General features: G+C 51.6%; 1 protein-coding gene across 6 annotated transcripts in view; it reads right to left on the bottom strand.

The window, feature by feature from the left end:
• CDH4 (cadherin 4) overlaps positions 1-24751 on the bottom strand; it is a 480504-nt gene that overhangs the window by 83898 nt on the left and 371855 nt on the right. For 5 of the 6 annotated variants that reach the window (XM_025263793.3, XM_044927838.2, XM_044927839.2 and 2 more), the window contains exon 4: positions 23705-23878. In XM_025263793.3, the coding sequence (XP_025119578.1) occupies positions 23705-23878 (174 nt within the window). The remainder of the gene's footprint in view (positions 1-23704; positions 23879-24751) is intronic. The other variant, XM_044927835.2, reaches the window with a different exon arrangement.

Genomic DNA, 24751 nt, shown 5'->3' with positions numbered 1-24751 from the left:
CAACTTGCAAAACTGAAACTCTGAGCCCACTAAACACCAATCACTCCCCCTTCTCTCCCCGTGCTTGACTGGAGCTGGTTTTTACTGGCAAGAATTCTGGGAACCTGCCCACAAGCAAAACCACTAAGTGCCCACAGGGGCAGAAGGATGACAGGACTAACACCTGCAGCACAGCCTGCGCAGTTGCATTGATGCATGATGATGCATGATGATGCATGATGATGCATGATGATGCATGATGATGCAGTCGCATGATGATGGGCGGACTCCAACCCAGCCTGAAGCTTCTCCCCATGTCCCCCCCACACCCACCACCCTACCTTCTTCGCTGGGGTCAACCAGCGCCTCGCTTGGCCAGCGGGCCATCAGTGACTGGTCTTGGCTGCCTTCTGCTTCTCTGCTTCTGTCTGGAGAGCCAGCCTGGCTCCTGCTGGAGGATGGAGGCCTTCCGCTCAGCCCAACCCCCACCAAGCCCCCAGGCTCGAGCAATAGCTGCTGGGGTGGTGAGGACTACCGCAGCAAGAGACACGGTGATCTTTTCAAATAAAACTCAGGTCACTCCTCCCTATAAAACTCCCACCGCCCCTGGGAATGCCCATATACCTCCCCGTGGCCTCTGGGTTCAGCTGAAGGCTTCCCATCACCCCTCTCTGGCCTCTCTGCCCTTGCTCCTCAGTCGCCTGTCTGTCTTGTATGTAGGTTGTAACGTTTGCACTCAGCATTCTGCCTTTGTTCCTCAAGAACCAAGCCACGAAAAACAGCTCCGGCCAGAGAAGGCCTGCTTTCCTTCACAAGTCCTCATGCGTTAAAACCCAAGTTCCTGCTCTGGTCTCCTCATCCATCACCTCCAACTGGATAAGCTTGCACCTCCGCACGTGCCAGCTTTGCCTTCCCTCTTCCTTGCAAAAGCTAATTAGTCCTGGTGTCACGGACACGCGGCGATGATTACAGTCATCACTGGCTCTCAGGACCTTGATGGCTGACGAGAGGTCCCTCGTTGCCAGGTGCCTCCGCGCTGGGGATCGGCTTTAGTTATGTAAACGGCGGAGATGACAGGTGAGCGGGTCTTCCTGGGTGTCATTTACAATTTGCCACAACACTGAAGATCCTAGATTAATTTGATTTCTGAATTGTGCTGGCATGTCACACCCGTTGTTCATTCGGCCGGCCAACCCTGGAAAGACGGGTTGGTTGTGACAGCGCGCCAGTCTTAGAAACACCTCCGAACAGCCACAGAGAAAGGAGAAGCCTCAACTGGTGGGACTGGTCATCTGCATTAATTCCGAGTTAAAGGTCTCAAGCCCACAGAGCACGCTCCACACGGCTGCCATCAATGACCTTGCCATCTCCCAAGCAGTAGCACGTGACTTCCTGCTGGGGCTGCAGTTGGTTTTCAGGGGCAGATGGACAAACACAGCTTTTAAACAATCACATCATTTTGCTGCCGTTTTTTAGGGCGGGTCCGTTTTCCTTAGGCCTAGTGCTGGGGGCTTTTCATTAAACAATGATTGCGTAAAGTGGCCTTTAAGCGTATTTTGAGGGGGGTGGTGATGGGATGAATTGGGAGGTTAGGGTTGACATATATACAGGCTTGCCTGGGGGCTGAGTGGTAAAGAATCCACCTGCAATGCAGGAGATGTGAGTTCTATCCGTGGGTTGGGAAAAATACCCTGGAAAAGGAAATGGCAACCCACTCCAGTATTCTTGCCTGGAAAATCCCATGGACAGAGGAGCCTGGAGAGGTACGGTTCACGGGATCTCAACGACTCAGACACAACTTAGTGACTAAACAACAACATCAACAAAATAAAACAAAGAACGAATGAGAACCTACTGCATAGCACAGAGAACGCTACTCAGTGCTCTGCGGTGACCTAAATGGGAAGGACATCCAAAAGGCAGGGGATATGTGTATACATATAGCTGTTTTACGTTGTTGTACAGCAGAAACTAAAACAACATTGTAAAGCAACTATACTCCAGTACAAATTAATTAAACAATAAACTTAATTCATAGGAAAAGTGAGCTGATTAAAACAGCACCATCAGGGAAACCATAGCATATGCAGATTCCAACCGAAGGTAGAAAGTATGGAGGTGGGGTCATGAAATGCTCACCCCAGGGGCTTGACCCAGACCCCACGACCGTCCTGACCCCACCCCGTCCCCATCTGAAAGGCAAAAGGGAGGCTGCAAACACTGGGAGGGAGGAGGCAAAGCTGAGAAGCTGCTCTGAGGTGCAGAGTCGACTGCTCTTCTGTTGTTAATCATGGTAGGAAGGATCCTGCAAGTACCCCTTAATGTTCTGAGACAAGTTCGCCCTAGGAGGGGCAAAGCAGGGTGGAGGAAGCCCCACACATCATTAAGATCTAGAGCCGGGCCTTAATGTGCCCACGGTCTTGAAATGAGGTCTAAATGGAGCCTTTTTTCTGACTGCAGGGCACGGTGGTTATAAATGTGTCTTTGTACGGAGATTTAGCCGTGTTTTTTGCAGCTGCCGTTGCTGCATTTGAAATGAGGCCAAGAAAACAGATGTACCCGTTAGGTTTGAGATCAGAGTCACGGTTCTGGAAGTGCAGACTCTTGGGTGACCCAGAGCTTTGTGAGAAGAGAGTTCTCGCAGCCCTGTCCCCACCCATAGTGGTACCTGTCCCCTCATCTGTCGGGGCAAGGTTTCCGAGTCACTGCGGCCCAGGTCCGTGCAGCCACAGGTGATTTCCAGACACCTTGAACACGGCCGGGGTACGTCTCACCGCCTTTGTCAGTCTCAGGCATAATTTTGTCTGGATTGGGGCATGCTGGCAGACCGGCCTTTTTCAGCCTCGGGTCTTGCTCAACCCAGCCCAGCCCAGCCCAGCCCAGCCCAGTCCACCCAGCATGGTTTTGGAGCGTCTGGTGCCTACATCCCAGCCATGCCTGCCAGCCCACTGCTTGGCCGATATTATTTAAGGTAACAGCGATGACATCATTGGCTGTGAGTGTTCTGTCTTTGCTGAGCAACCCCAGATACCCTGGGGGTTGATAAAGTGCTATGGGCAAAATCCCAAGGTACCTGGTCGCCCTCTTGATACAAGACACTTTCCCCGCTTGTTCCACCATGTCATTCGCGCCTGAAGAGTTGTCAGTAATTTCTCAGCTTGTCTTGTCCTCTTGCTTCTGCTTATTTCCTGAGCACAATTACCGTGTGGCTGCTCCACACGGTTTATCACGGCGCACAAGACCTGCCAGAGGCTGCCCTCCCTCCTGGATGGTGGGAGTTGCCAGACCTCCAGGCGGGGCCAGGATCCCAGGCTCCCTGCAGGCAGCAGAGGGGGTCGATGAGAAGGAGGTTTCTGGACCCGATCGATTTAGCCTGAATAGCCCCAAACTCAGACACGGTAGGTATCCTGAATCCCTGTTATCAGGTGCTCAGAGAGAAGCCATAGAACAGATAGTCCTCTCAACATCCTGACCATTCTAAGGCCCTCAACCTCCACAAAGACACCAGCCAGGCAGAGCCAGCCTGGCCCACCCTGTGGTTTGGAATACAGTGACCGTGGGCTTGACAATACCCATTGCTTCTTCCAATATCACCCACTTTCTTCCCATGGCAGCTTCTCCCCACCAGAGGGAACCCTCCCAGAGGACCCTCCATGCCCCCATAGCAGTGCGTCAGCCGGGGCGGGCGTGTGTGTGGTGGGGGTGTTTCCATGGTCTCGGAAACTCATAGATCAGAAGAAATGTCTCCTTCGTTTTCAAAATCGTCTACTGTGGTGGTTTCTTAGCAACCCATTATTAGAGGGCTTCTTGGCAGTTAAAATAAGCTCTGCCTCTCTCAAAACTGTGGTTCTGGTTTCAAGAAGCCCAGATCCAATCTGTGCCAGGCATCCATGTCACCTGGCGGAAGGCGGCCCTCAACCGTGTCCTTGGGGCCAGCTTGGCCCTGCATTGCTCCCAGGGGTGGAGGGGTGGCAGATGGCCCCTCCGTCATCCCACTTGGCCTCACGGAGTGCTGACGTGGAGAGGTGCTACACATGCATGCGGCTGAGATGGATGCGGCAGTGGTGGGGATGGAGGGGCCTGCCTTCACTGTCTCCACTCTCCTCCAGAAATTAAACAGCTGTCAGAGTGAAAGGCTGTGCGGTCTTTCTCCAATGGCCCCAACTCTAGCCTGGTCTGTGCCTAGACTCTGCTGTGGTGGTGAACTTCTAACAGGAGTGTCCCTCAGCTCTGCTGGGGCCCGTGTGCGGGCATCTGTGTGCTTACATGTGTGCATGTGGGTGTACCTGCGCATGCATATATGCATGCACAACATATGCACACACGTGTAGGTGCGTGCAGGTGGACACACATACATGTACATATATGTACGCATGGCACGCACACACATGTACACAGGTGTATGCACATATGTGTGCACACATGTGTATATGTGCACGTGTGTGTGTGTGTGAGCATCTCTCTGGGGAAAGGGTCTGGAACTACCCTCAGACCCTCAAATGGGTGTGGATTGCCCCCAACCCCACATTATAGTTTTTCATGGCAGCAGAGCACCTTCTGAATTATCAGGGTATAGACCCATGTGGGTGGGTTCTGGCACCCACCTTCAGGGGTGTAGACTGACCTTGTGCTGTTCTAAACCATGGGTGTAAGTGGAGCCTGGTCTCTGTTCTGGGCATGAGACCTCAGGTGCACGCCTCAGCCCTGGGGAGGGAATGAGGACACCCCTCTTCCTGGCACCTATGAAGGAACAAACAGGCCCTCTGGAGAGGGCCCTGCACCTTGCTGGCCCCGGGTGGGTGCACTGGACATGGAGCCCCCTGCCCTCCCCAACCTCTGGGGCCTGGGCTGAGCACAGGGGTGGTGGGGGTGGGGGAAGGTGAGTGACATTCTGCTCCTTCATTTATTGAACGTCTGCTTCCCACAAAAACACTGCCAAGGATTTTCAGCCTTTCTTCTTCACTGTGGATGAGAAACCAAAGGCTCAGAGTCCCATCAGAGCCCTGTGGTTCCCATGCAACTCCCTCTCCTCTGAGAGGGGTGGATCTCTGCCAGGATGATGGGAGGTTGGGGGGCGGGGAGCTTGCCTGGCACCCTTGTCTTATTACAATGCGGACATGGCTCAGTCTGCAGGCACTGGGACAGCCTGGGGATACCAGACCCTGGCCATGCACCAGGGTCACCTGGGCAGCTTCTGAACATCCCCAGGGCTCCAGCTGTCCCAAAACCAGTGCGAGCAGAGTCTATGGGGCGGTCACTGGGGCTTCCCTGAGAAGCGAGCGCAGTTAGGCCCATGCTGCCCACTGGTCTCCCTGCCACTTCTAGAATTCAGCTGTGGCTCCTTAAAATGGCCTGACCCTGTGGGGTCCCAGGATCCAGCCCCATGCCCCTTGGCCTCACTCCTGCCCACACTGCCCCCCACGGACCACACGTGCTCTTGGGTGGCTTGTTTGGAGCCGCTGGTCCCTCTGCCTAGGGGCTTTTTTGTGTCTTTTTACCTCATTGCTGGGTGGGTATAGGAGCTAATCAGATTCATGAACTGCTCCTGAGAATTTGCTGGAACCACTGGGTGGAGAGAGACTCTCTCCTTCCATGGAACTGGGGATGTGGGGGTACGTGCTCTGTGCTGCTCATGCCTGGGGTTGAGGGGCGCTGCTGAGATGGGCTAATGTCAAGGATGGCAGATCCACAAGACGAGAAGAAAGCCACATGATGACAGACTTCGCCTGAGTGCCTAGATCCTACCATTCCTGAAGCTGACACAGCTTGTCATGTTTCATCTACATGAGCCATAAACCCTGAGTTTGAGTGGACTTCTGCCATTTGCAGGCAGAATCCTGACTCTTCTACTCCAGACCTCGGCCCCCGGCATTTCATATTCAGGTGATGGTGGCTTCCACGCTGGCCCCTCGACTTGAGACCCTTCCTCCCCCCTGAGTTTCTGAGTCTGCTGCCCCTGCTCACCTGCTGGGTCCCCACTCTGGGCCCCCCAGCTTGACCCCAATACACCAGAAGCTGAACTTGCCCCCAGGTGAGAGGTGGCCAGGTCTAAGCTCTTCTTATAATGAATTTTTATCTAGACAGTTTTATAATCCAGCGGCTTGGGAGACTGGGGAGACTAGGTTTTCTACAGATGGCCCTTCCTTTGTGGCCAAGCAGGGAGCTACTGTGTCCCCCTCCTAGGACCACGGACAACACCCTGAAACCGTCGCCCCAGGACGCCCCACGGACAACACCCTGAAACTGTCGCCCCAGGACGCCCCACGGACAACACCCTGAAACCGTCGCCCCAGGACGCCCCACGGACAACACCCTGAAACCGTCGCCCCAGGACGCCCCACGGACAACACCCTGAAACTGTCGCCCCAGGACGCCCCACCTGGAGAATGCCTGGGTTGAGCCTGGTCCATGCTTCCTCACAGCAGTGGCACGGAGCCCCCCATTTGGGTGGATTCCATCAGCAGGGGGATAAACTCAGAGGAGCAGAGACTTTGGCTGCAATCTCCCAGCCAAAGCTTCCTTAACGTGTAATCAAGTTACCGTTTCACAGTTCCAAATAAAGTTGAACAGGCGAACGCAAAGATCTCATTTGGGAGTCGAGCTTAAATTTAAATACCGCCTGCCTCCCGGAATTAGGGATTTTCAGACTTTGAAATAACCAGCCCAGGGAAATTGGTTTGGACAGACTCTTTGCCTGCACATCTCTCTCGGTGGCATTGGTAATTGCTGGCTGGACGGATTGCCACCGGCATGCCAAGTACCTGCGAGTTCCTTGCTGGCCCATAAGCACTGGGAGGTCAGAATCTGCTGGGGCCACCCAGAGGGGACCCCGCAGCACTTCACGGGCACACGGGTGAGGTAGATGCCATCAGACACCTCACTGAAGAGACTGGACGGCTCATGGATAGGTGGTTAATTAGTGGGTTGTTGTGTGAAGCGTGGGGGTGGGGGTGGGGGTGAAAGAGGAGGCTCCTTGCGGTCCACAACTAGTCAGATTCCAGCAGTGACATCGCAGACACGACTGCCTCCCCATCTGCCCACGCCCAAGGATGCCAGACTCACTCCAAATGGATGACAAGGCAGAAATACCCGAGCCAGACTCAGTCTGTGAGCACTGGTAGGCGGGGTGAGGAGTACAGGACCCAGCCTGCAGCACGTAGGGTGCCTTCCCCGGACCAGTGGCCCCCAGTGATGAGGCCTGGGAGTCAGTGGAGGGCAGCCCTGGTCACCTGCCCCACCCACATCCACACCCGCGGCAGCATCTCTGCTCAGTAGGTCCTCAGCCCCTCGCCGCCCCGGGGCGTGCAAGGGGTCTCCACGGATCTCGCTTTGCTTTGCTTTAGTCACTGTCTTGTTTTCAGCCATCCTGGAGCTGGTATGGCTGAATAGTATGAAGCAGCAAGTGAAAAACACAAGCCAAAGATTCCTATTTTTCCTTCCCTCCAACAGAGAAGCTTGTTTTTCTTTCCCTGAGTAAGTTTTCCTTCAAAGAGATAATCTGCAGAAATAATGCCTTTACTGCTAATCCAGAGATGGTAAAAATGGGGATGATGGCCACCCCCGGACCTGGACGCTCTGGGCTCCCAGTATGCTTTGCCAGACTTTGTGGCTTCCCAGCCTAGCTCTGTGCTTTGAGCTGTGACCTCCAGTGAGAACTTTGGCCTCTCTGAGCCTGATGCCTCTGGTGGGAACAGACGTGGGTCAGAGTCCACTTCTCCTCCAGGGCTCAGGGGTTGAACTGAGCGGGGCTGGTGTCGCCTGCAGTAGGCCCCTAGGGAGGCTAGAAAGGTGAGCTGCTGTGAACATCCTTGTTTCTGGGGGAGCAGGTGACACAGCATGACGGGAAAGGGGGCAGAGACCAGACAGCACCTCCTCTCCCCCCACCTACAGGGCTCCCCACATCCTGCCTTGGAATTGACCGGCTGAACAGGGCCATGTGTCCTATTCAAAAATGTCCGGGTCTGGATCCCTGGAGTCCATGAGTGTCACCTCACAGGACAAATAAGAGTCTGCAGGCATGATTGCATTCAGGCTCTTGGGCTGGGAGATGATCTTGGATCAGCCAGGAGGCCCTAAGGTCCTTACATGGCAGAGGAGAGGGGATTTGACTGAAGAGCAGCCAGGGATGGGTGCTGTGATGCTGGCCTTGGAGATGCAGGAGGGGCTGCTGGCTGAGGAACACAGGTGCCTCCAGAGGCTGGAAACAGCCAGGATTCTCCCAGAGCTTGTGGACCGGCAGGAAGAGGGGCCCCGCACTCCTTGCATCCAGAGGTGCCGGAGCAGCATCAAGAGTTCACACGGATTGTCCTGAGCTTTGGAGGGTTCTGCTTCACAAGGGATGTTGAGGACACACTCCCGGCCCCAAGACTCGACTAGGAAGGGCTAGAGGTGGCCCAGATCCCAAGGCTGACCCCCGATTGCCCTCCATCTGGCTGTCCCCGAAGGAGAATTCCTGTGGGGTCCAGCTACAGACTAGGTGCTCAGAAAGAGGTCACATGGGTGAAGCTGTGTTACCTGGGAAATCCCTGACCTGAGTCAGGGTTCACTGGCCTCTGAGCACAGGATGCCCATAGAGGGGTCTCTCCAGGCACCCCTCCTAGGTGGTAGATAAATGTCCCAGAGCTACTGCTGCCCCTCCCCCACAGGCCTGTGAATGAACACACCCCTCCCACACCCACCTCTGCTGCCAGCAGCTCAAGAAGCCCCGGAAAGGCCTCTTTGGTCTGTCGTGTTCTGTCCCTGCTCCTGGCCACGAGTTGTGCAGCGTCTGGCTGGGGTACCTGAGCATGTACAGTAGGATGTTTTGGGCTTGTAGGGGGGTACGAGACACAGCACACCTTGCCCCCCAGGGCTGGCAGAAGGATGGGAGCAGGGCAGCCTGGGGGCATCCGCTGCTACTGCAATGGGCCTCCTTCCACTCCAGGATGCTCCTGGATGGAGTGAGGGGCTGCAGGGAGAGGAGACAGTGTTGGGAGCACCTTGCTGAGCTCAGCAGACACATTCGCAGAAACCCCGCCGTCGGCCCCCAGCAGGACCCCCAAACCGAGCATCCTTGTCTTGGGAGGGGCCCACAGGTATCTCGTGGGGTGTGCCAGCCTCTGCCCCCTGAAACCATGAGGGTCAATGCAGAACAAACTGGGGACCCATGCTGAAGCTGCCGGGTACAAGTACCAAACGTGAAAGCTGACTTTGAGGAAGGAGAGTCAGCCTGCAAAATCCCTGCCAGCCTTAAGAGAATTTTGACTCAGGGCTGTTTATGGCTTGCTCGAATTCTCCTGATATTCATGGGGCTATTTAAAAATAATCCTCTTACACTCTGAAACATATTAAACTGTTTTTTTCCCTGGAGTGTAACAGCTGGGTGTCAACCAACTCTACACTTACAGCAGCCAGATACATGGACCTGCCCCAGTAAAGTTCCCAATTTAAATGTGATTTCCCGATGGAAGCAAAAAAACAGCTATTTAGTTTATTTAAACTATTCAAATATTATCTGAGTATTTAGAAACATTTATAGGGGCTAATTATAAGTAACAGTTGATCAGGAATGTAGCCGCTAGAAAAGTAACCCTCAATAACTACAGCTCTGACAAGTAGCTGGTATGTACTTAAGGTTACATTAAAAGCTTTAAAAATTTGCATTAAGAGGGGCTAGAGCTCAGCGCAATCTCCGGGGACCTGATTTCGAGGAAGGATGTGCCACCCCGCGACCTCTGGCTCCGAACGAGATGGGTCAATAGGGTTAGTTTTTATCGGCTTCCCCAACCTGGGAGCCAAGCAAAAGGTTGGAAACAGCCTGGTTTTCTTCAGCAAACATCCTCCCAGTGTGAGAGTCTTTGGGGCCCACAGCTGGCCCCATGGGAGGTGTGTGTCCTGGTCCACAGCAACCCCCTCCCCCCCAACCACAGAGGCTTGGCCTGGATTCCACCTGGACCTTCTTGATCTGAACCCCAGGCTCTGAGAGGCCTGGCACCAGCATCGTTTTAAGCCCAGATGCGTATTACTATTTCTAAACACAATCAGAGCTTCACACAAACCAGAACTTGCTTAATTTAAAAACCTCGGCTGGGACTTCCTTGGTGGTCCAGTGGCTAAGACTGTTCTCCCAATGCAAGGAGCCCCGGTTCGATCCCTGGTTAGGGAATTAGATCCCACATACTGCATCTAAGACTTTGAACGCTGCAACTAGAAAGATCCCATGTGCCTCAGTGAAGACTGAAGACCCCTCATGCTGTGACTAAGACTGGGTGCAGCTGAAACCAAACCAAACCTGGGCTGTGGACAGACACATTCCGCTGTCAGGCAAACGTTGACCTCTCTGTCATGATGCTTTAGGCTCTTTCGTGGTCATTTCTTGCCCTGGGCTTTGCCATGGTTCACAAGAAGAAAGGATGGTGTGAACTCTTTCTAATTGGTGGTGACATTAGTGTCCCTTCAATGCTAGATGGAGGGGAGGGACCCACGTGGCTTCCTCACTGACTGGCCTTCTGGCCCCCAGATACCAGGCTGCAGAGCAAAGCACGCCCGCCTCGGCCCTGGGCTGGGGCCCACCTCCCGTGCAGCCAGGAGGGAGGGTGCCCTGTGGCAGTGAGTCCCCCACCTTGGGGCAGGGTTAGGGGCATCCCATGGGCAGTCACCCTTCACACCAGCCAGTCAGGAGGCTGCACGCTCCCACTCCTCCTCCGTCTCCCCTCCTGTCCCACCAGGCCCATGTCACCATCCCTTGGGCTGAATCCCCCATCCTGGAGCTCAGGTGCAGCTCCCATCCTTAACGTTCCATCTCTCACATGCAGCCTGCAGCTGAAGGCATATCACAGAGGACAAATCAGACAGCGTTCCTGCAGGGGGGCGGTGGGGGGGAGGCATCACCTAGACCTGCCACTGGGTCCGAGGGCCTGAGGGACCTAGTTCCTGCTCTCCTCCCTGGTCAGCCTTCCTACCTCCTGCCCGTGCTAGCCACATTCTTACTGCACAGACCTCCATCCCTCTGTGTACCAGCTCATTCTTGCTCCAGGGCCTTTGCACTTGCTGTTCTCTCTGCCTGATCCTCGCACAGCTGGCTTCTAGCCCTGTAGGAGCTCAAGGGCCTTGGGTGACACACCCCACCTGATGCACCAGTTCTGTAGCCAACTGGCCCGTCCCTGCCCGTCTCATCCCTGTGTTTGATTTTATCATGGTTCCTTCCATGTTCTGAACCTCTCTTTTCTCTTGTCTGTCTCTACCACCAGCATGTAAGCTCTCCAGAACAGGATGGGACCACGACTATGGGGCTCAGTGCTGACCTCAGAGTCAATGCTGGATAGATGTCTTTGAACTGATTGACTAGGTCACTATTTCCTTCCAGCCTAAACTGGACTTCTCCCTAAAAAAACTGAAATTCCCTCTAAGGAGGAATCTGGAGGAACAAACACACTTCTTTCATATAAGCCACATTTTTTGGCTGTTGATGATCTGAGAAAGCAATCAAGATGTTTTCTCTGGTCCTAAAGTCTTCCTCAGGGATCGGCATCATCATCGAGTCCAGTAGTTTTGTCATGTTCATAGTTAAGCCAAATGGATGGCTCTCCCCCAAACCTGGGGGAGGATTTCCCACCACTATCAAAAATGTATTACCTTTGTCCTCAACGGGGAGCCTTCAATGCTGAAAGGATTTTAATGATGCCAACTAACCATGTGGGGTTTTTGACTTCTTCAGTTTATCCTTTACTTCGCAGGCCTTCTAAGTTTTGAGAAAGTAGATGGAGTGTGTGTTGCTGTGGTCACGGCAGATTCTGCCTTATAGTGTGCAGGGCGCTGAGAGTCCTGGATGGCCAGCATGGAGGGGCAGACACTAGGTAGACAAGCGGGTACGTGGGCAAGGGAGAGATGGATGGATGGACAGACAAACGAGTGTATGGATGGACGAATAGATGGACGCGTGGGCAGACAGATAGGGACATGGATGGATGGAGAGAGAGGCGGACAGATAAATGTACAGAGGGATGGAGGAATAGGTGTACAGATGGACAGTCACTGGCCTTATAGGTTACGGATGTACTAGTCACCCCGACATGCTTTCCCACCAACCCTGTCCAAATCTACAGGGTAAGTTTGCAGCCCAGTTTACTTTTGGATTCTCTTCTTTTTGTTTATGTGTTTGGCTGTGTCGAGTCTTAGCTATGGCACGCGGATCTTCAATGCCTTACGTGGATCTTTCATTGTGGCTCATGGACTTTCTAGTTGTGGTGAGCAGGTTTGGTTGCTCCCCAGCATGTGGGATCTTAGTTCCCCGACCAGCGACTGAACCCATGTCACCTGCATTGCAAGGCAGATTCTTAACCACTGCACCACCTGGGAAGTCCCAAGGATTCTATTCTTTTTAATAGGAAGCCTAAGCGTTGATTTGGGTGCTGATTTCCGGAGACAAAGTGCCCAGGCTTGGGACCTCCCTGTTTGGCCACGGAAAACAAGCCTCTTCTCTCTCTTCTCTGTTGGTTCCGCTTCCTAGAGGCAACAGGTAAGTTGAAAACGTTGTGCTTCTGAGCCCTGGCCAGCTCCAACCTGCATGCAGCTCCCTGGGCTGCGGGGATGAAGTGCGGGGGACAGAAGTGGCCTCAGAACCCAGCGGAGCATGGAGAGCAGGTTTCTGCCAGCACATGGGACACACCAGCCATGCCCGCTCCCTTAATGTGTTTCACATGTGTAGACCGTTCCTGAAGCCACGACTGAGGTAACCCGCTTCGTCCTCATGATGCACTGCTCAGGGATAGAGGAGGGGCGTGAAGGTGTGGGTCAGGCTGCTGGCACCTTGTCCCGGGGGGCACCTCCACAACCTGGGGGGCTTAGGAGGGCCCAGGCCTCTATGAGATGCTGCTCAGTTGTCTGCTTAAGTTTGCTTTTAACAGACAGACACTGAGGCTCCATGGCTTTTCTTGTTCTTAACACCTCCTTCTTTGGGAAATGAAATCAGCTTCTTGACTTAATAAGCCTTTACAGCTCAAGAAGCCCCAAAGCCCAAATCAAGCTGGTAACTCAATGGCCAAGCAGACTGGGAGGCTGAACACCTAAGTGTAGGTGCAAACGCCTCTTTGGACTTGGGTTTGACTAAGTGAGGGCCAGTGCTGAGGCTGTTTCTGGTAGTCGAGATGGAGAGGGCCCTGTGCCGAAGGCCGTGGTGGCCTGAGACCCAGCCGCTCTTGGACGGGACTGTAGCCAGAAGTAAACAAAGCTCAGAGCAGTCTGGCTGCAAGTCCAGCCGTCAACACAGTCTGTCTCTGGGGTGTCATTTTTAAGAATAACTTTGGAGACGTAGGCTTGACTGCTCCAGCGTCACGGGGGCGGCTGAAACCGCAGCACCGTCTGCCGCTGTCTTCTCTAGGTTAGAGGCGGCCTGAGCTCCCTCCCCAGACACTCTCTGTTCTGACTGGCTTTGCTTGTGAGCTGGCATCTCTGTGCTCTTGTTCCAGGGAGGGGGAAGTCAGATCCTCAGCTGGGAGCTTTGTGGACACGGATTGCACCGCTCCCCACCCCCGCCGAGCCCCCGACCTGATTCTGTACAATTTGGAGGAAAAGAGTCTTCAAAATAAAATGTCTGTGGTTTGGAAGTGATTAACAGGAGACACTAAGTATCAGAAACAAACCTGTGTCTCCTGCAGGACCGTGGTAACTCTGGGGGTTTCTTGTCATCGTCCCAGGACGGCAGGAGCCAGTGGGCTTCTCTCCCTAGGCTCCAGGGGACACCTGGACGACCCCTGGACACCAGCAGCGGTGTCCTCTGCCATCTGCTCCCTCCTGAGCTTGGAGGCATCTCAGAAAACAAAGACTGCACTGTGCGTTCTCCCTCCTCAGTGCCTGCAGGGACCCCCGTCTGTGACCACCCTGGATTCATGTGTCCTTCTGGTGGTCGCCCTGCAACTGCTGCTCCCATCACGTGCACACTGAGGGTCAGAAGCTCCAGGGCCCCCTGGCCACGGATGGACAGAGTGACTAAAGGGAGCCCCTTATTCCCCGGGGATCATTAGCACCGTATTGGGTCATCCTGATGGGCAAGCCCCTTGTGACCTGGCCCTGGCACTCCCTGCCTCATCACCCTCACCCTCTCTCTGCCCATCCCCATACAGCCACTCTGACCTCCTGGCTCTTCTTCGAGACTGAGCTTTTATACTTGATGTTCCCTCTGTCTAGAATGCTCTTCCCCTTGGTATCACCCTGGTTCATCTGCCCCTGTATTCACGCTCATACCAGGGAAGGCTCTCCAGGCTGCCTTGTTTGATGGGAACACCCTCGCACCCCACATCTCCTGGTCCCCAATACATAATCAGCAGTTTGCTTCTCCCTCTCCCTGAACAGTAGACTCTGGGTGACTGGGCTCTTTCTCATCGTGTCTTTGCATGTCTTCTGTGCCTGGAACAGCAGAGGGGATGCTCAGTGTACATGTCCAGGCTTAACCTTCACCGTGGCCTGTCATCATTTCATACAAAAAAGGAGGGCACACCACAGAATGAAGGGCACCCATTCCAGGAAAGGACGGCTGACAGCCCTTCCCCGAGGTACCCTCAAGTCTCTACATCCTCAAGCTTATCTGCAGGCCACCCACCCTGCAGCAGCCCCCCTGACCCCACTCATCAGTGTGGGAATGAGGGTCAGAAGTTAGTTTCTCTGGTAATGTCCACATAGTCCTGGAGGTGACTTAGGAGTAAAAGAACAATGAACTAGTCCTGCCCACAAGGATTGGTGGGGGGAGAGTGTGAGTGTGGGAAGAAGCAGGCTTCACCCACATAGCCACCTCTTCCCTCAATTACTGGCCACTGCTCCCCAAGTTCTGGAGTCTTCTGAGCTCTGATGAGCCCCACCTGTGCTCTTCCCTGGTGTCCACAGTGAGCCCTAACCATACATGTAGGTCGTGTCCATACTTGTGGACATCTGGTCTGTGGACATGTGGCCTGGGGGCTGCGGCAGAACCCTGGCTGGTGGGAAACGGTCAGGGAGAGGAAGGCCCTGGGAGCTGACCATTCTCAGCAGGTGCTGAGTCCACGTCCTAAACCCCATCCACCCAGGGTGATCCAGAGATTCTACGACTAAATTACATTTCTGAATATTAAATTAATGGTGGAAACCTAAAATATTAATATATTCTAATTGAATATTCTCCAATAAATTATCTGAGCATTTACAGAAATTTGATTTTACTTTCATTTCTTAAGGAACTTTCAGCTGCATAAATATAGCCATTAAAGCAATTCAAGAAAGGGATCATTCTCTACTCAGATGAGGGAGCCGTAAACACAAAGGGACTTGCACGTGTCTTCTGCACGATTGATTAAATCACAGAACCCACAGTGCAGAGGCATTCAACGACGCTTTCTTCGGGTCCCTCTGGCTTTTGTGAGGGTAATGCATGCTCCCCTCAAGTAATTACAGGGAGGCCTGGAGGCTGCCTCGAAAGAGCCCCGAAGGCACGCTTGGTGGGGGCTGTGCTTTCAGAACTGACTTGGGGGCTGACAGTGCGGACCCTCCCCACCAGGGCTGGGCAGACGGTGGACCCCGCATTGCAGGTGCTGGGCACTCTTGCCGCTCCACCTCACCAGGAAAGGAGTCCTGCTATTTCTCTGAAACTGTTACTCCCAATACTGAACATGTTCTCGTGGAGGGTGGAGGTGCGTCTCCTGGTGTGGACAAGCAGATGCCCAGTGGATTCTCTTCTTCAATCATTTCAACTCCTTTAATTCCAGCTCCTTCTGCTCCAGCTCCTTCCGTTTCAGCGACCCTTGAAACAGTGGAAAGTGTGGTGGAGGCAGAGGTGACACTTCTGCAATCTCTTCAGATCTACTTGCAAAGGAAATTCAGACACGAGCAAAATCCCGGAGCAACCCTGCTCTGTTTCTTCCCAGAGGCTGAGAAAATCCACTTCCTCTTCACTCACCCATACGCATTTCTGGCTTTGATGAATAGGCCAGAAAGACCCACTACAGAGGCTAGGAATTGGAGCATCTGAAGGCTCTGCCTCTTAGAAAGCAGCCACCTCTGCCCAGAACCTGCTCCCAGGTGACTCCTTGAAAGGGAGGTACACTGAGCTTTCGGAGGGCAACATCCACCTGGCAGAGGGTCCTGTGCCCTCAGAGGAGGGTCTTGTGCACCTGTAGAAGTTGCATAGCCACAGGGGCAAGTCCCAGTTACACTGCTGTGTGCGTCAGACGATCGCCCTGACAGGCAAGGCTGAGTCTAGAGCTCGGGCCACATTAGTGGTCTTTCTAGCAGGTCCTGTTGTAGTCATATTTGTTATAACTATAGAAATTATAAACCCACAATATACTGCGATATGTTTGCTTTAAATAGTCAGCTGCCTGTTTAAATAAGAGGAGAAATAGTCTTTTATGTCAACCCACACATTTATTTTTTCCTGTGTTCTCCATATCTTCCTGTAGATCTGAATTTCCAACAGGTGTCATTTCTTTTCAGCCTAAAGGACATCATTTACTGCTTAATGTGGGCTCGCTGGTAAGGAGTTCCTTAAGTTTGTTTATCAGAAAGATCTTTATTTAACCTTTAATTTTGAGGGATATGTTTTTTCTGGACATAGGATTCTTGGTTGACAGTTTATTTTCATTGAGCAATTTGAAAACATCATTGCCCAGAGACCTCCATCACTCCTACAGAGAATCCAGCCCTTGCTCTCATTGTGGTCCTTGTTGTGCTTCATTCTTCCTCTTTTTCAACAATTTTTCTCTCTAGTTTTAGAATTTCAGCAGTTTGACAATAATTAAGGTATGGCTTTGTTTGTTTTTATCCTACTCAAGATTCACTGAATTTATCAGATCTGTAAGTTTGTCTCTCTACCAAATTTGGGGAAATTTCAGGCATTTTTCTTATCTTATCACCTCTCTCCTCTTTCTTTGGGATTCCAGTTACACACATTTGGCCACTTGATCTTATCGTATCAAAACTCGGTGCATTTCAATCCTCTCTCTCCTGCCATTCTTCAGGTTGAATAATTTTTACTGATTGATGCACTGACCTTTCTTTTGCCCTCTACAATCTACTTTGTAAGCCCATCCAGTAAGTTTTTCATTAGAGACACCATGCTCTCCAGTTTTACCATTTCCATTTGGTTGTAGTTTTGGAGTTTCCATTTTTCTGTTGTGATTCTCAATGTGTTCATTCATTCTGACCATATTTTCCTTTAAGTCCTTGAAGTATATTTGTGAGAGATATTTTAAAGGCCCCGTTGCTAATTCCAATATCTGGGTTAGATTCTATGAGCAGTTTTTGCCTAATTTTCGGTCACGTTTTCCTTTATTGGCATGTCTAGTAATTTTTGATTGTATTCTGATCATTGTAATCATTGTAGATGATACACTGTAGAGAAGCTGGCTCTGCTGTCTTTTTCTAAAGGGTGTTGACTTGGCTGGACTGAAATTTAAATCTGTTTACCTTGCCTGGTGAGTCTCTTCTTGATTCTTTCAATCATCTAGCTGTTGCTTTTCTCTGGATTCTCTGGAATCTTCCGTGTGCATGTACATTTCAAGGGGCTGAGGAACTGGACAGAATTTATGAGTATTTCTGGGAGTCTCCACCTCTGGCTACATATTTTACAGGATTTATCCCCTCACATTCCAGCTGCTTTGTCAGTTCTAAATCCCATCTTCCAACTCCTCTGGCCAGTAAGACTGGTTTTCTGGGTGAGATCTAGCTACATTTTGATGCAAGGACAGATTGGGGGTGCTGTTAAAGACACACAAACACAGGTCACACTCAGTTCTGTTTTATTTTCAAGGGTGGAGTCCTCAGCAGTTTCTGCCTACTATTGATCATTCTCAAGCAACTTCAAATAGTTTTTAGCAAAAACATTTCCCCAAAGTTTACAACTGTTATTTGAGGAGTATTCGTCTGATATCCACTACTCCTGCACTGCCAGAAACAGAACTTCCAGGTTCATTATTTCCAAGTATTGTTTATCTAACCCAACAATCTCCATAATGATCATGAAAAGCGGACGACTAGATCTGGGCACAATAGTTGAATCATTCATTCACTCAGTAAGTACTTAATGACATCTGTTCTGTCCCCATTGTTGTGTTTGACAGGTGAACTATCTCTCAAGGACCTCTGTGTTTACTGGGGAGACAGACTGATAATCACTGAAAAAAAAAACTCTGCCACATACGCAGACAATGGGGGAGGGCCTGTGTTAGTCCTGAGATGTGGAGCATTCTCAGAGAACAGAGGAAATAGGCAGGTTGGGGTGGCGAAAACACAGGGAAAACACAGGACTCCAGGAAACGAAGGATGTGATCAGAAATGGAAGCTGCGCGTGGCCCAGCATGGTGGGAGTTTGGGCAGAGTCAGATCATGGGGTCCCATAAGACATGCTTGGGGGTTAGGTTTTCTCCTGGTGACGACAGGGAAATGATGGGAGGGGGACAAGACATGCACACTGCGCTTTGAGAGCTGACCTGGCTTCCATGAGAAGGTGCATACCACATCCATCATTCATGAATGGATGGATGCCTTCAGAGTGCCAGGTTCTGAGGTAGGCTCAGTGACAATTACATTGCTAGGCCACCCAGCACATGTTTTGTAGGATAACACAGAATTCATACATGTATAGGATAACACATGTATTCATACATCTGATGAACATTTATGGAGAGTCTATCCTGGGCAGATCTGGGGTTATCTTCCATTTTCCTGTCACACATCTCATGATGCAGACCCAAGACCAGGGCACTTTTCATCCCACAACTGGCTCCTGAGCCCTTGTTCCCCAATCCCAGGTCATCCTCTGTTTATACCAAGGTCTGTAAACATTTGTGGGTGGACCTGAGGCTGTGTGGTCCACATGCACAAAATGGGAACTAAACTGTCAGGAACATGTGAAGAAAACCTTTGACTTCAGTTGGTTGAAGCTCATTTGGGTTATCTGATGTCAAGGGGCTGGTTTTTATGACCTTTCCCAAGCCACCTGCGGCCCAGTTCTTGCTCTCCCTACTCTAGGTGAGTCTCTGGCTCATCTTTTCCACGTGGCCATCTTCCACACAGAGCAATTATGTAAGGACTTCCTTCTGGAGCCTTCTATTCAGAGCTCCCTCTCCAGGCCGGCTCTCAGGCAAGGGCTCTGAGGATGGGTTTGGATGACTCGTTGTCTATTAAAATGCCAACTTCCAAAATTAAAGAACTTGTCTCCCAAGAGCATTGCCTGCCTCCTCGTCATCTTGAGCCGACTCCTACGGTTGCCCTGGACAACCTCTCAAGTTAACCAGTTCTGAATTTTTATTAGACTCAGCTAAGAAATGTGTCCTCTTTCTAAAAGTTTGATTTTACCCTCATTCTGAATCTTGCCAGAAGTCAAACCTAACATACACGCTAGAAAAGCGAGTGTCTTTTCAAAACCCTCCTCTAATCTACATGTGAAGGAGTCCTAACCGAGGTAGTAAAGGGACCAAACTCTGGATGACAAGTGGGAAATGGATGTCTGCTGCTTCTTGAGGCCACAAAAGGGCTGTGTATTTTCTCTCTTCTGACTCTTCAGCCTGCATGGTGCCTGACACCCACAGGTGGCCCCAAACCATTCCATCCAGAGCCCAGACAGAGCTGGAATTCAGGAGCAGGAAGGTCACCTGTTACCCTTTGCCAGGGGGCCCCCTCCTGCATTTTCCATGATCCTGGATAATAAAGAGCCTCTGTGCAGCTTCCTAGGGGGTTGGCTTAATGGTGTGAACTGCTTCCTCCTTCCTTCTGAGAGGAAGCACAGCCTGGATCTTCCGAGTGGGAGCTCCAGGAAGTGGCTGCATCTCCTCACTCACCACTTAATTTAGCTTGTGATTTAATTTGGGTGGGCACAGCCCCTGAGTTGTTCCACGCCTCGCCACGGCCATCACAGCTCCCGGCAGCCCCGCCAGCCACAGCAACCCTCTCCTGGCCCAGGACTCCCCTCTGCCTACCTATTATCTCTTCTCCTGGCGCAGCAGAAGGAAGGCTTGTGAAGAAACATGATATCCTTTCCAAGGAAAAAGCCTGTAATTAACGGAGGTTTTTTGGGAAGAACATTCTGCCTGCTCCTCTCCCTCCCACTTTTTCATTTAACATATTTTATCAGAATGAAATGCCTTAATGAGCACAGAATTGCAGCTGATCCCAGCTGCACCTCCATGGTCCGCACCCGGCTTCCCGCTCCCATCAAGCTGTATTCACGCTCACTGTGATTGGGGGCTTCTTTCAGGAGCACCTCTCCCCCCAAAAAAAACACTGACAGGAAACTCATCGATTTCCTGTAGACAGAAATGTGTCAGAAAAGAACCCCAAACCCTTGTCTGTGCTACTTAAGAGTTTAAGGAGGAAATGGGGGAGGAGAGAGGGAGAGAGGGCAGGAGGAGGCAGGCAGTGAGCACGTGAGAGTGTGGGTCTGCGCGTGAAGTGGGAACGGGTGTGTGCACACCTGTGTGTGTGTGCATTTGTATGCATGAGTTTCTGGGCTGAGTTCTCGCGTAAGACTTGAAATCCACTGTGTGTGTGTTAGTCACTCAGTCGTGTCTGACTCTTTGAGACCCCATGGACTGTAGCCTGCCAGACTCCTCTGTCCATGGGATTTCCTAGGCAAGAATACTGGAGTGGATTGCCATTTCTTTCTAGAGGGGATCTTCCCGATCCAGAGATTGAACCTGAGTCTCCTGCATTGCAGGTGGATTCTTTACCATCTGAGCCACCAGGAAAGCCTTTTGGAATCCATTGGGAAAACACAAATACTGTACAGAAACCATAACGGAGACTCTATTTTCCATCTGCTGAAGATTCATCTCCCCAAAAGGATCAGCTCAACTTGGACGCCTGACTCGGGTGGAAGCAGTCTGACCCCGGAGGAGTCAGGACAACAGTGCCAAGATCCCCCAGATGCCCTGTGTCTCGACCACCATGGGCACCCAGGACAGTGTTCACCACTGGCGTGGCTCCAATTGCTCACTCATGCATTCAATTCAACACAGGCAGTGCCTACTCTTCACAGCACTAGAGATGCAGGCAGGCCGGGCCTTCAGGAGGCCTGTCCTTAGATGAGTAAATAATGAGCATGATGTCGGAGCATACTAAGTATGGAGGACAAACAGCAGGACAGCAGGGTAAAGATAGACCAGCTCAGAGAAGGGCAGTAAGTCAGGTCCGATCGCTCACCCCCGCCACCCTCTCGTTGGAGCAGAGGGACCCTTAGAGAGAAAAGGACATGCACCATTCTCATCTCGGGGAAACCTGCTGGGTCAGCGCCCAGTGCTTCCCCACACATAGCCCTCCTCCTGGGGCAGAGCTGGGTTGTGTACCCCTGTTCCCCTGCAATTTGGCCAATGGGATTCTGGCCCAATTGGTGTTTGCCATGTCCAGGCCCAACCATCCTGTGCCCCTCGCTCTGGAGCCCTGAGTGACCACCCTCAAGTGACTGTTCCAGGAGCAAGAAATAAGCATGTATTGAGTTACATTTCTGAAATTGTGGGAAAGCTTGTCATAGCATCAGCCCACCCTAAGCCACCCTCTCTTCCTGCAGTCTGCGTCAGAGCAGAGATCGACTTGGAGGTAGCCTCCCTCCAAGGGCTGCAGACACATTGGACGTCTGAGGAGCAGAGGACACACTCTCCAAACCACAGCAACACTTCAGACTAGAAAACAGGAGAGCTTGCCCCCCAGTGACTCTGAACTGTGACCGCTGGCTTCCGGCATGTGGAATGTGCAGCTCTGCTCACCTGACGCCGGACACCTCACCTGGTCACCAGCAGGGCCAGTCATCGGAGCTTGCGTCTACAAGGACCTGAGAGCCTCTGCCTACTGCTGCTTGCCTACCCGATGAGCAAGCTTTGTGTTAACTTGGGAGGGGGCGTGTTTTCCCCCATTGGAGCATGTAGACATCACTGTGGCTTGTGAGAAGACATGTCCCCATCAATATGCCCGTGGGCCAGTGGGGTGGTGAGCCCCTGCCAGTGAGGGGAAGCCAGCCCTCCCCCTGCCATCACCAGCCACAACTTCTCTGTCCCTGGGACCCTGGAGGGGGTCAGGAGGAAAGCACACCCGTGTCTTTTCCTCCATCGTCCAGCAGAGGACAGACACGGCAGGACCAACGGACCCAGCAGATCCTGGGGACCCTCGCAGGATAAGGCTCTGCCCATGGAAGAGCCTTTCACAAGCCTATGTGCAGCCTGTGAGACAGAGGAGGGAATTTCCATGTGTCAGGTGATAATATCATTAACTTGGGAGACTGGGAACCAGGGCAGCAGAATATTCCAGCAGTGCTTCTAAGTGGCTGGCTGTAAATCTGAGATTCCAACAATTCCTCTTCGGGTTTGAGTTGGATTAACGTGCTAGAGCAGCTCACAGAATTCAGAAATGTGCACTCACTGGCTTGTCAGTTTATTGTAAAGGCTGTGACTTGGGAACAATCAGATGGAAGAGGGGTGTGGGGTGAGGCGGGGAAGGGGCACCCCAGATCTCCATGTGCACACCCCCCGAGGCTCTCTGAACCGTATCCTTTTTGGTTTTTATGGAGGCTTGCTTCATCACATCAGCATGATTGATGAAATCATGGCCATTGGTTCAACCTCCAGTCCCCTTTCCATCCTGGAGGTAGGGGTGACAGAAGTACAGGTACCAGCCCTCCGGTCTCAGGGTTGGTCCCCCTGGTGACAAGGGTCCCCTGCTTTCCAAAAGTCCCCTTGTGCATAAACTCAGCTGTGCTAGACAGGGTTTGCTATGAATGTCTGCAGACATCTTTTTCACTCTTATCTTTTAGGAAACTGCATAGGCTTTAGGGGTTCTGGTGAATAACGGGGATGAACACCAAACTATATATTTCTTAAGTCACAGCATCACGTGTGGAGAAGGCAGGATGATGTTCATGACACGTCACTGTGGCTGTGATGTGTGTGTGGTGGGGCGTCTGACCTGGGGTCCCTGCGAAGTTTGCAGCTTCATCTCTGCATATTAAACACCACCCTCCCTTTCTGCGTCAAACAGAATAGGAAACAAAACAGGCAAATCAGGCCAAGAAATGAAGATGACACCTTAATAACAGAGTGGGGCAAGGCACTCTCCATGGATGGCATTATCTACTGGAATTCTCACTACCATTTTATCAAATTATTGCTCATATTGGGTTGCAATTTTCATTCAAAGGGAAGAAGAAAATGCTAGTTGATGGCCTTGATTATTGAAACATGAATTTGTGAAATGAGTCTTTCCCTCCTTCAGGAAAAGCAACCTCATGGTGGCTGTCAGGAGCAGATGACACCGAGGGAAAAGACACAGAGCTTCCCCCTGGCACCCCAGGCTCATTCTCAGGCTCTCTGACTTCACCAAGGTCACTGTCAGCACAGAGAAGCCATCATTCTCCATTTAGCATCTTAGTCATAATGGGGAAGAAGTGTGAACAAACAGATCAAAGGAAGATGTCAGAGGTCAAGGGCCACGACCCAGGTTCCTGTCCCATCTCCTCCCAAGCACCAGAGTCGTCACTTGACAGTGACCGGAGAGAGAGGACCCAAAGCGAGCAGGCCTGTCTACCCTGGAGGATGCGACTGCCCTTCTGATTTTTTTCTGTTCTGTGCAATACTGATCTTGTTACTGAAAAGGTGAAATCTTGATCTTCTCAGACACCCAGTGCAGAGCCATCCCAGGCTCCAGAAACATGCCTATCAGGCTCAATTCTTGACATCCTGGGAGGAGAAGCCTAGATAAAGCTGAGAGCAGCCCCCTCGGCAGGAGGCTCTCCACTCACCCTCACCAGCTGCTGCGGGAAGGGTCCGCGCGAGTTCTCTGGCACATTGATGGGTGGGATGACCCAGTCCCGTTTCTGCCTTCTCAGCCCGTTGGAGCTCTGGCGCTGTGGCCATGGCAGCAGCGTGTCTTTTGGAGGCTGGACGGGGTCCGGGACTGTGTTCTTCTTTCCTTTCTGCAGAAAGGGAGAAAAGAGGCAGATGAGCCTGGTTAGGTTTTGCAGAGGAAAAGGCATCACTTAGAATCTGTGCTTGTATTTGTGTGTGTGTGTTAATCACTAAGTCGTGTTAGACTCTTTGCAAACCCATGGACTATAGGCTGCTAGGCTCCTCTGTCCATAGAAGTCTCCAGGCAAGAATAGTGGAGTGGATTGCCATTTCCTTCTCCAGGGGATCTTTCTGACCCAGGGATTAAACTCTGGTCTCCTGTATTGCAGGCTGATTCTTTACCATCTGAGCCACCAGGGAAACCCCTGGAATCTAGATCCAGGAAAAGACTGGATGGTATTGGGAAAAGTGTGTGTGTGTGTGTGTATATGCTGGGGGGAAAAATTCTAGCAAACCTCTCGTCTGTACAAAGAAATGGACTACAGATTGAGTGGGGGTAAAGAAAATACAGATGACCATTTGACAAGTAGATCAGGGCTTTTAAAGAGGAAAACAATGGGAAAAAATGACAAAGGAAAGTACTCATATACTTTAATTTAAAACCCTTATTTATGGATGAATTTACAACAAATACGACCAGAGTTAGTAACCTCACTATATAAAGAGTTCCTATAAATCAATAAAATGGAACTTTATTATAACAGGAAAAAGACCACAAATAGATAATTACAGCAAAATAAATACAAAGGATTGATAAACTCATGAAAAATGTTCACATCTTCCAGTTATCAAACCAAACTAAAGTGGTGTATCTACCTCACCCATCGCAGTGACAGGAGTAAACAAAGTGAGCCCTCTGCACTGAGGTGTATGCTGCGAGTCAGCAGGGCTGATGGTTGAGGCTGTGGGATTTGACGTCACACAGACCCTCGTCCAAAGAT

Source organism: Bubalus bubalis, chromosome 14 (assembly GCF_019923935.1).
Source record: "Bubalus bubalis isolate 160015118507 breed Murrah chromosome 14, NDDB_SH_1, whole genome shotgun sequence".
Classification (NCBI taxonomy): domain Eukaryota; kingdom Metazoa; phylum Chordata; class Mammalia; order Artiodactyla; family Bovidae; genus Bubalus; species Bubalus bubalis.
The sequence above is the reverse complement of the archived record's forward strand: the minus strand, read 5'-3'. Positions and strand labels throughout refer to the sequence as shown.